A 12,475-nucleotide genomic window follows, 5' to 3' on the forward strand; every position below is an offset into this window, starting at 1 on the left:
AGTATGTCAACCATTATATCCTTGTTCTATATTCAGAACAGGTAGGATCTCTCCCTACTCTTCAAATGTGCAGTTCAACATGTCAACCTGAGTAGGTCTCTGTTGGTTGAGGAACTCTTGTTTACAAGTCTTTGCCTCCCTCAGATGATATCTATGTCTCGGTTCTGTGTGTGTGCTGCATTTACACATTGCCTCTAAGTTAAGCAGGACTGTTTTTGTGCCACCCTGATTAGAATTGTGGTTTCCGCCTCAGTAGCGTTTCATTCCCCTCAACCAATCACCCAATTTTCTACAATGAGTAGCTATTTCCTTATGCAATGGGACACTAACTACAAGTTTTTTGAGATAATAAGTAGATGTGCCTTTTGAAAATCACATTGAAAAAAAACGATGAAATAGAGAATGCTGCCAAAATACTTCTACATTTCAACTAACATGCAAGCATTAATGCATAAACCACAATTCAGATGGTAGAGCTTACCTGGCTTTTTGGGGGGCACTGGTGCTCTGGTAGCTTTTGGCTTTTTTGTTGTGGTTGTGTGTAACAAGTCCCATAAACTGTCATCTAAATGGCAAACAAACATACAAAAAAACATTAGAAATCTTTTGCAATGACCAGAGAAAAGCCCAAAACATTACAAAGGTTGCAGGCTTTACCATGTACGTTTCCATCTTTAGTCAGTGTACTTGTATTCTTGCACGGTGCCTATTTTACTCTTGAGTCTAACCCATATGTTACAAAAATCGTGAGATTTATTCTATTTTTTGAATTTGGAAACATCAAACTTTATTAAGACACAGAGGCATTAAGAAGCAACGTGTGCACATTCGAAGAAACAAGACTCCCTGTACGCAATCTTACATTTTACAAAAAAATTTGCATTGCCGTAAATAAGTGAACCTTAATGGTTTTTCTCATCTGTTATTCTTGAAGCCAAATTACAAACAGACAGATTATCCTAACCTCCAACAACGGGAGGAAATCTGTGAGACTGTGTGTACATACAGAACTCAGTTATGCTGCCCTACCAGAACCGTCACAAATCTAACCACATCACACCAGCACTAAAAGCACTCGCTGCCCCCTGGTGCATGCAGATTAAGCTTAAAGCACTCATTCATTGTCCACTAAGCGTACTAGGCGGATAATGTCTTCCTTGATTATCCCAACCGTTGACCCTCAAGAACGCACTAATCAGGAGCCTTCCCTCAACAAGTGTACAGAGCCCTGGGCTGTGGAAATTCCTCAACCCAAACTACTACCAAATTTGAGTTTTTATGCAATAAAAAGGTGGCAAATTTAGAACAGCGAGCATAGCCTTACCTACAGATCTGACTTTGTCAACCTCACAGTGACAAAATTGGATTTTTCTCTTCAAGACTTTTACGGCTCTGAAGTAACAGAAAGAAGACTGGAGTCGTGGAAAGGTCTAAGGCCAGACCCTTTACCTACCCTTTGCCATCCTACTCTTAACGCCTTCCCCCTATCCTACCATAACTCCACTTGATCCTAGGTTAATGTCGTACTTTCCTCTCCACTGGTCTACCATTATTTCCAATGGGTTGTTCTTAGTTGCTTCTCTGTAGCTTTAGGGTTGACTCCATGTTATAATCCTTGATGACTCTAATGGGTTACCTAATTTGTCACTCCTAGTAAGCTCTGTATAATGCACCTTAGATGTTTAACAGTGCCTCCAAAGAGCTGATCCTTTGTCACTCCTGAATAAATTTCACTTAACGCGGTTTGGTGGTTTAGCAGAGCCTTATTTGGGTTTCTCTTCTGTTGCTCCTCGGTCACTCCTGGGTAGACCTGCCTAATATCCCTTGGAGGTTTAGAAATGCAATGCCTCCATTTGGTTGCTACTCCTTCGCTCTTGAGTAGACTACGTGGAACACTCCTTGGAGTTTTAACAGTGCCAATAATGGGTTGCTCCTGAGAAGGCTTCATATAATACTTTCTAACAAAGCCTCCAATGTTTTTTTTTTTTTGGCAGAGTTTTATATAGCTCGAACTAGAACCGAACCGAATCAGTTATCAGAGCACTTTACATAGCGCCAGTTACGTTACATTTTTTTTAGGCACGGGGAGATAAAGTGATTTGCTCAGAATCACAGGGTTTTTTTTGGCGTCGTTACCGAGACTCGAACCCAGATCCCCAGGTCCGAGGTCGAGCGCCTTAGCCGTTAGGCCAGTTGGCACCTCAGACACATCAGTGAACTCTTAAACCATGGTGGACCCCACTGAAGCACATCAATGGTGAATTCTACTTGTGATACTGTTCAACCAGGCAGATACGGCACTTTTATAGTCAAAGCCATCAATCAATGGTTCTTTATTCCACTGAGTATAAGATATAATCATAAAAGTTCAAACAAATATTTTAAAATACAGTATTACAACCATTAGTAATTTAAAATAACAAATTGGATATAAAATGCATAGTAAATTAATTTAAAAAAGAAAATAGATAAAAACATAGTCAAGCATTATACAAGTTATCATAAACAAATGATTGCAATCACTTATCATCATCACTAAAGTTCTATTTCGACTGTTCAAGCCATAAAAGCTACAAAAGACATACATTATAAAACACAGTTAAAAATGTACAGCGCATCTCACAATTGGCATGCGGAGACTTCGTGTCACAAAATTGTTGTTTTGGCGGCAAATTGCCTGCATGGCTAAAACATGTTAGACCAGTGTGTAAAAATTACATAGAGTGTTCGATTCAACTGCCCACAACAATGAAAATTGAAAACAAGCCCGTATATGATCCGGCAGATGGATACCATACCCGTTCAGCAACAGCCAATTAGGAGTTATACATCATAGAAGATCATTCGTACATTCAAAAATGGAATTTGTTGGTTAAAAACTAATGTGAAATATATATATAAAAAAAATAATGAAAGGTAATAAAAGCATCTGACAGAGGATATCACAGGTTAAAAAAGAAAGCTTGGAGCGGTGTTAATGACCGGGGAGCTAGCACGATCTTACAGCGGTTTGGGTGTATAAAATAAAACTTCGTACACAGCAAATGGGCGGAATACCTTAAGGCCCTCCCATAACAATCTGGTTATACAAACAATCTGCAGTAAATTGCTTGTGCAATACGTCTAGTGCAATTGAAGGTATCATAGGTTCAATAACTGGGGCCGGAAAACAACTTGGGCTAAGAGTCAACCCGGGAATTGCTGATGTCCTCCCGTACATGCCTTCATTCTAATGCCCCACATGTGACTTAGAAACTTAGCCACTGCGCAGGCAAAAAAGGGCCTAATGTCGGACTTCAGTATGCGCAGTGGTTCCGTGTGCCCAGTTGTCCGCAGACCGGTTTGAGCCATTTGTCCCAGGGCTGCGCATAAGCAGGGCATGCAAACAACACGTGCGCTAATAAAGTGCATTTTTCAAAAAGGCTTCCACAGAATAAGTCAAATGGTGATTTGTGAGCATCCACAGCTAGTGATGGGCGGGCCGATATTGAAAGAAACCCTGTATTTTTTATACTGTTGGTAATAGAAAAATGTTCCTGGGCACATCCAAAACTTACAGAAAAATATTAAATGTGCCAGGGGTTTGGGGGATGATTCATTGCAGGGACAGTGCAGAATGTTTTTTGGGTCGAATTGGCTAAGTGAGAAACTCAAGTACTCTCTGTCTTGGAGATTCACAAATGTACCACCTCTGACGAAATTGTTATACGTAATGCGTTTTATAATTATTTTATTGTAAAGTGCTCTGATATCCGCAAGAGTTTATGTTTGCACTATAATAAATAAGTAAATCTGATGGTACTTAGATGAAACTTCGTCAGTAATGCAATTTCCCTAATGTTATTGACATACAACAAACATGGCTCAATTCCTTCTGTTTCTTAACTCATCAATTCTCTCATGTTAAGCCTCATGACCTCTCTATTTTCCCTATTGGCGCTGCCCTTTTCAGGAACAGGTCTTTAATTTTTGCATACTCCCTCCTCTGAGATAGGGCACGAGTTAGAGAACAATTCCTGTCTTCCTATGGCTGCCACTGTTTTTAGGTCTCACCTAGCGACGAAGCGCATGTCCGGCTCGCCTTGGCGAGACCTATAGTATGGTGGTCGAAGGGGTGACAGGGATGTGCATGCTCACGGCGCCAGGACAGCCCATGTGCACGCTCACGGCGTCTCTTTCAGACAGCCGATGTGCACGCACATGGCGCCTATTCCACCTAGCGCCCGGACAGCCCATGTGCACGCGACTGTTTTGACACTTGTACTATCCACTTTCAGAGTATGTTCTCAAAATGCAGATGTTATGCCCACAAAAAGATACGTGGAAACCTGTTCACCGAACCTCTGACCGATTCACTGTGAGCTGTGACAACTGACAAAGTAGAGGTCTCCGGCCAAAGGTGAGCTGAAATCCTTCATGGCTCTAAAGTCCGAATTTGGGCTGCACCACTCACAGCTATTCAAATACACACAGCTGCGACATGCATGGCAGGCCCAGAACCTCCAACTACACGATATCCCAGAATATGCACCATTAGAGGGACGGCTCCTCCAAGAACGGATCCAAGGAAAGACGGTCTCCCTCACATACAAAACCTTAACTAACAATATGCTAGCGAGGCTTAGACACAAGTGGGAGGCGGAGGTGGGGGGCATGGACGACCTGGACTGGGATATTGTATTAATGCATCCCGGGGATGCCTTATTCAGTTCAAAGTGCTGCATAGAACCTACTACGATAGAGTGCGACTCCATAGAATGGGGAAGATAGACGACTCACACTGTCTTAGATGCAGTCAACATGACGGGGACTTCTATCACACCATTTGGGCATGCGACAAGATACAAATTTACTGGACGCACATATTCACGGAACTGGGGGAGGTTTTGGGGGTCCCGCTCCAACAGGAACTCAAGCTGGCACTACTGGGTATGACTACTGAGGTAGACCTGCCACGCCCATTCCTCACCTTCCTAGTTCTGGCACTTGTAGTAGCGAAAAGGGATATTGCAAAGTACTGGGGGTCACCGGAGCTGCCTGGACTAGAAGAATGGAGAAGAGGGTTGGACCTTTACATGGCAGCCGAGAGAGTGACGTATAAAGCAAGGGGGTGCTCGAAAAAATTTCAAGGGTTTGGACCAAATGGCGGCATTACCATGGGTTGGATGGGGGGCTGTGAGGGGGGGAACTTGAAACTCTGACTATTCAGTCGCAAGCACACCGACAAGAGAGCTCCCGGTGGGATACGATGTGATGATTGTACTTTATATCAGTGGACGTTGAACTGGGATGTTGCATATTGTGACAGAAAGTTGTGGCTTTGAGGTGGGTGGGTGTGGGAGTAGAGGTATATACACTGCTGATTTCACGACTGTAATGTTGAGTTTTGATAAAATGCAAATAAAAATGTTTTTAAAAAAAAAAGTAGAGGTCTCCGGAGAGACGCAAACACTTCACATACTCACGCGCCTCGCGGCTTTGCTCCCAAGAATTAAAGGCGCCTATGAAGGTTGCCATGCACTTCCAACCTCAACCTTAAACGGCGCTCTACTGCTTGGCCCTGGGCTGCAAGGTAGATGCAGAAAGCTATTTCATCACAGCAGTTGTCTCCCACAGACCAGCTGTGTTACCCCATTCTTGGTTGCGTTCCTGCTCTGACTGACATTATGGCTAAAACCATGGCCAGAACAATACCGATAATGGCAGACTAACTTATGGGAGGGCACTCCTGATAAAAAATGTGCAATAGTAGAAACCTGGACCTCGAGCTCCTTTCGAGGGCCGAGCCCTGAGGCAGGTCACATACTACTAGAATTAGCCTTCACCTTTACAGAACATCCACAAGTAATCAATCTCACAATAGATTCCCAGGTAGGTCACACTGCTCATTCATTCCTTTCAACATCCCAGACTTGTTACTCCCCATATACCCTACAGCAGTTCAGCCGCCAACCATTCGGGCACCCAAAATAAATCTGTACGGCTTCCAAAATAAACTGTGTGTATATACTCTCAAATACAAGAAATATTACTAACCCTGAGCACTTCCTTGAACTTTCAGTAATAAAATAATCAATACACATGGCAGCGTCTTTCCTCTTAACCAATAAAGTTGGGTCTTCTATTTAGTGTAAAGTGTTTTCTCAAGCTTCACCAAAAATGTATGCGTTTCTCAAAAACTCTGTAATCGATTCACATTTCCCCCGCCACAGGATATCTCAGGGCAGTCAAGTTCAGAATGCTGTGTTGCCTTTCTCTATAATAAAAATAACCCATAACAAAAGGCATTGCTTGGTCTGGTTTAGTGTCACCCAAAGGGAACAAGCATTGGCAAAGCCAATATGTCTCGACTTTACAATGCGAGTGTCAAGCTGTTGACATTGCCAATGTTTACCTGACAAGTATTATGAGTGCACAGTGTGAAGCATGTGAATTTCTGTGCGTGGTGAGTCTTGTATGCAAGGTTTGTGTTTTTTTTGTTAGTGTGCGCGGTGTGTTGAGTGTTCATGCTGTACACTGTCACGTACAAATGGGAGTTATATGTGATTTTAGTAGTCAATGTAGCACAAGAGTGCCCCTCTAACATCAAGTGTCTGCCCCATTTTTGTGGATTAGTAAAATAAAAGTTAATCAGTTTGTCAGACTAAGAGATGAATGGAAACCAAGTTTGTCATTGTATACTTATAATCCTTCTATGAAGATTCTTGTAACTTACTCGTTCCACGAGAGTATGTTCTAGCTAAAAATACCACATTCCAAACAACTCTTGTAAAATTCATGAGTCCAAGGGATTTGATGGATGTAACAACATAGTTTAAGTCCTAAATCAGTGCTGCTCCGCTTCATAGGATGATTATTTTAAAATCACCCACAAAGAACAACACAACAACTTACCTGAAAATAAGTAGATGTTTTCTGGTTCGTAAACAGCCAATAATGGTTATCGAATGAATTTGTTCATTAGTCTTGTTAACATAAACCTAGCCCGATTATTGTAAGATCAGAAAAAAATCTGATGGGACCCTGGACTAATACCTAAAAACAATCAACATGGATTGTAAAAGTAGTTTGAAAAAAATCCTACTTGGCTGCAGAAAACATGCTCTTGTGATTGGACGTAGCACTCCCTTAATAATGCATATACACTCTCTAGGAATCTTCAAATAACCATATTGTACGATGAATGAATGTAAGAATTTTTCTCTCTGCTGGCTTAGCACTTCTGTCTGGTTTGGTAAATTGTAGAATAGTTGTACTTCTATTTCACGCAGAAAGGAGTCCTATGTTGCAGCAATGACATCCACTGTAAAAGGCGCTTGATGCCTCATGCAAATGACACAGCAAATGAGATAGCAGGCAAAAGTGGTACAGCACATAAACTGCACCCAAGAAGCTGGTGGTGTGAAAACATTGAACGAATTAAGTAGGCGTATTAGCTGCGAACACCTGCGGTGGTAGATTATTTTGATTTCAGTACAGCAGGTCTCCAAAACCATTGTCCACCCCTAGCAGATAGTCATCCAGAAAGTTAATCAGTTGACTACTATTCAAACTTCAATTTGAGGCGACATCTTGGACAAATGCAGCGCGTGTGTGCCTCTCTGTTTTGGAATGTAATACATTATTGCCATGTTGTCCAAATGTATTAACACGCACTGCACTATTGCTATTGACCAGAAGCGATGCACTGAGCAAAGCAGATAGTTGTTTTTTTTTATGCAACAAGATTTCATTGAGTTTTAACATCATTGGAATAAAGCTATTCCAGCAGTTATATTCTTATTCGTACATTGCAAAATCTTCTATAAAAGACATTGACTGTGCATTATTATTATTGCAGCGTAAAAGTGTATTTCGAACTTGTAACTATAATCCCTGCTCCCCACGAGCCAGCGTTGTAGTATAATGCCCGTATTGTGTGCTTGAGGAATATGGTAATCGTCAGTGTCAGGTGCTTTTATTGGACAGCGCATTACTAAGACCGGTCCGCAATCTGCTAGGTGTGATTCATGAAGCTCCGCGTTGTAGGACTGGTTAGTGCTGGGGTGCATGTTCTTGAGGGCACGCACTCAGCTGAGCAGCCAGTTTCTCTACCATCACGCCACTACGATATTGAGTGCCGCCATCTTGATCCGCAGCAGCATCGCTCTGATTTTGCTGAGATTTCGGGGTTACGCAGTTACAAAGGCACCATGTAATAAGGCAGTGTTGTTAGGGCAGTGCACAGTTAGGTTTGGAGCCCTTGAATTGTCTGTATGTGGTCAGGATGGCCCCAGATTGGCCCCGGCCGAGAGGATCTCTGAGCAACGCTACTCATTCTAATGGTGTCAGGCCATCCCCCGCTGAGCAAAGCCGATAGTTAATTTCACATGCACAGAGTAAAGCATTCTCTCAGGGGACTAAGGTCCTCAATTCGGGTAACATTTTGTGAATGTTATGTTCTGTTAATGGGTTTTTACAAACTCGTGTATACTTGAGGCCACCTCAAGACGCAGGTGAGCTGGCATAGGTAGCTACCTCCAGGCAGTTCCTACAACTGGGGAGCCCCAAGCAAAAGCTCTGCAAACAGATTTCGTCTTTAAGAACATACTGAATTGCATGTTTTCTTTGAGCCTTAAAGAGAGGCAACAACTCATTCCATAGATTAGTATCTCCCACAGCCAGCGAAAGTCCTTGACTTCACTAACTTGGCCGCAGGGACTTCAGTCATGGATGCAGTATTTACATTTCTGATACCAGTGCCGTTTCTAGCATTCACATAAGCTTTATAGGGTATTGCATCATGAACGGTGTTTGTGGCAATATTATTTTGGAGATAGAAGCCCAACGGCCTGGGTGTGCTACGAATTGTAGGCTTTGAGAGAGGAGCAGCAAGAGAGATATGCAGGTGCTATGAACTATGCAGTTTTACTGTTCTAGCCTGTTAGTATTTTAGCTGTGGGTTTCATTGTTGGCACAGTTAAAACAGTCCTATTTTCAGATTAAGTATTTTGGAGTCAGCTGTTGGTATTTATCGTCGCATCATGGGACTGAAATGAAAGCAATCTATTCTATAAGATTTTTTTGCGTCTGCGGAGAAATGTAAACATGCGCCAGTGAAAAGTACGACAGCTGAACAAAGTAATATTATTTCTGTAAGATTTTTTTTTTTCCATCTTTGTTTTTGTAATATGCCAACTAGATACCTAGGCAATGTTGGCATTACTAACGCGTGATCCCTTTAAATTATATTTAAGTAGAAGAAAACCGTTCAAAGATGGATGCCCCTTCAAATGCATGCATGCCTGTGGTAATACTTTTTGTTACATTTGCTACATTTTGTTAGAAATAATTCTAAGTTTGGTCAGGGTCATCATTTCTTTACTGCATCGGGACTGAATGGCTTCATACAAGGATGAGGCACAAAACACTGCATCAGATGTGTACAATTGGGTCTGGCCCAGGTACATGAATTGGATCTTTATATTTCAGATCTTCCAAAAGATGGCCTTTGCTCTATGATTCCTGGCTAGTGTGAGAATCTTTTATAATAACCGATGGGCCTGGTTCCGTGTTAGTGGTGCCTAATAAGGGCTATTCCCAACACAGAGTCACTGGAAAGGGATGCCTTCTTTCACCCAGGCCCCTGTGAAGGGCTATCAAAGGGATAATGACATCCCAGATCGCCCGTCTCTCTAGGCAAATGACATGCTGCTCTTACAGCATCACCACTGCTAGATGGGTCAGACATAGAAATATAAGATATTTGTGGAGAAACTACTTGTCTAAAGGTCAATTTAAATAAGACAAAGCTGGTATTTGCCCAATTCGGAAGGGGTGGGGTGCTGTCAGCAACTGAAAGGCGATCAAAGTTAGTAGATGTGTACGTCAGTGCGGTCTCAGCTATTAAAGATGCTCCATATCGTACACCTGCTGAAAGAGCCACGGAGAGATTTGCACGGTTGGAATGCACCTATCATTAATATTATGGACTGAGTAGCCTTAAAGAAAATGGTCCACTTTCTCCGATTCTCTATGCAGGACAGATCTATCCTTATGAGAGATTCCTGCACACCTCTTCACACTGTATGTGGTAGTTGCTGCAGCCTTCTGTGGGTGGCAAAGTACAACATTGCATTTGACAAGTCCTGTGCTGGTGGGAGCGGCTGGGCCTGGTGGGGGTGAAAGGGGGCGGGGGGATTTCGACAGATGACAAGGGAACATTAAATAAATAATTAATTGTACCCTGTCGTAGTCTGTGGAACGCCAACCCCTCCCCCTCCCCATACAGGGCCTCACTGCTCTTACCTGCATGAGCCGCAGCTGGCATTAGCCGCAGCTTGACAAGTGTACCTAGTCCAAGTATGATGGTGGACTGGGTATGGCAGATATGCAGTTTTTAGGTCTCGCCTAGCGCAGTGCACATGTGCTGCTCTAGGAGAGGGCCTCTTGCAATCACTTCAGTTCACTAGTGCGTGTGGAGGCCTGCAACTTGTGGGAGCGAGCAGGGGCCCGCAGGGCATCTGTTCTGTATCATGGTCGCATTCACTTTCGCAGCCGTGCTTTTCTTTTAGGCACCAGAAGATTAAGTGAATTGCCCAGAGTCACAGGATGTTTTCGAGCCTCCAGCCAAGCTCGAACCTGGTTTCCCAGCTTCAAAGTCGGCTGAAGGGGTGTTAGAGGTGGGTAAACTGGTGCAGGTAGAGAACAATTGTAAAGTGGTTTAAACATGTAAAGTTTGCACCACCAATCGTCCGAGATTATTTAATTCCTGCGCATCCTCAACAAACTGATTTCGAAAACTTCCTGTGTTAAGGCCCAGAATGCACAAGTATTTAGGTTCATCCTCTCCGGTGTTGTCTGTGTTTTTTGTAGCAGTCTTGGACTTGTCTCGTTTATCCCTATATGATGTCCTAGATGCAATGGTAAAACCTCCGGAACTGTACGAGCTACACCAACTTGTAGTCAGCTTTTCGAAGCTCCCATGCTGATTTTATTGATCTGTTAAATGACTGGGACTCCCAGTCATTTAACAGATCAATAAAAACCTGAGTACTGACCCATGTCATACCGGTGTTCTTTCTTGTTTCTTGATCTACATCATACCTGTCAACCTTTGAAACATTTACACAGCATGATGCTTCTAGGAGGTGGGACATATGGTACGTGCATAGTGTGCAAATCTGAGCCCTTGGGGTAAGAGGTTATCTGGAGGCCCACAAAATATAGCAATTAACGGGTGCAAATGATGCAATATATTCCAAAAACGTGGTCTGAAAGACAATGTTTTTGTGCTAAAAACTAAGGTTGAAGGGCATTTCAGGAGAGAGCTATTTAACTATTACAATTATTTTAGGGCTTGATACGGTAAAGGGGACCAGGTGACTCCATTTCACTACGAACACCTGGCTCCATTCCTTTTACAAATCTGTAATTTTATTTGGGTTAGTACTGTTGGTTGAGCTGAATAAAGAAAACAACAAATCTCAGAATGCATTAGGTGCTTAATTGAAAGCCCAGGCCAGGAAAACGCTAATGATGATAAGATGGAGCCATCGGATAATCTTAACCCGAAGCTTAATAGCTCCAACTCTGCCAATACTCACAGTGCTAAGGTTTGTCATAAGCAGAGTTACTGGACTTATGCGGCAGGAGTTGGCCACGGGTTGAGTAAATTATATGGCAAGAAAAGGCAAATCATGCGGCATAATGCAGCACATTTTTTAATGGTATTACTTCAGTTTTCCACCATTTGTAAACTTGGTACCACTGTATGGCATTGCTTGCACCTCATTAGTACCAGTTTAACACCCAAATATAGCAATAAGCAACAGTAAGGTGACCAGTCCAGCTTTGTAAAGAGCCTTGCACTGCGCAACAACGTGTTGCTGCATCTTTATTAACTTTTGAGCTGTTTGAGTTAGAATGATTTAGTTTTTTTTTAAATCTGCAGATTATGCGACAGATAATTAATTGGCAAATGCAGCAAAACTACAGTTATGTTGAAATCACTGTGACATCACAATCGCATAATTCCAGAGGCCCTATTCATAAGATATCCGTACTCTTCACATGGTTATGGAGTGAAGAGCCGATATCACACAGTGAACACAACCCTTCCAAAGAGGTAGCCCTCACCAAGACTTTGAATCTTGGGTTCTTGTAGAGGGTAAGACCTTTTGCTGCACCAGTTACGGGCACAACAACTCACCCCTTTATGCAGTAGCATTTCATCTGATGACAGCGTAATTTAACGTGCTCAAGGAAAGCAAGTTAGTGCTTATGTGGAAATGTGGGCAGTGCGGGAGTCAGACAAGCAAGCACCGTTGGCATTTATCTCTCATTTACAGAAAAGAGGTTCTATCTGGTGCCCCCTCTTGTTATCCATGTATTTGTGTGCGATATAAGGCAGCCCGCTGTCTTACTTATCGATTCCCATTTTCAAAAGTGCTTCTCTGGAACCTGAGAGGCAGCGTGCCTTTTAAGATCATTTATT

The 12,475-nt window shown here is 42.6% G+C and overlaps 1 protein-coding gene across 3 annotated transcripts in view; it reads right to left on the reverse strand.

Annotated features, from left to right (window-relative positions):
• The window catches only part of CD99L2 (CD99 molecule like 2), a 497,554-nt gene that overhangs the window by 187,491 nt on the left and 297,588 nt on the right, over positions 1-12,475 (reverse strand). For all 3 annotated transcript variants that reach the window (XM_078688659.1, XM_078688658.1, XM_078688657.1), the window contains one exon: positions 482-565. In XM_078688659.1, coding sequence (XP_078544785.1) covers positions 482-565 — 84 coding nt within the window. The remainder of the gene's footprint in view (positions 1-481; positions 566-12,475) is intronic.

The sequence above is a fragment of the Lissotriton helveticus genome, chromosome 4_1, assembly GCF_964261635.1.
Source record: "Lissotriton helveticus chromosome 4_1, aLisHel1.1, whole genome shotgun sequence".
Classification (NCBI taxonomy): domain Eukaryota; kingdom Metazoa; phylum Chordata; class Amphibia; order Caudata; family Salamandridae; genus Lissotriton; species Lissotriton helveticus.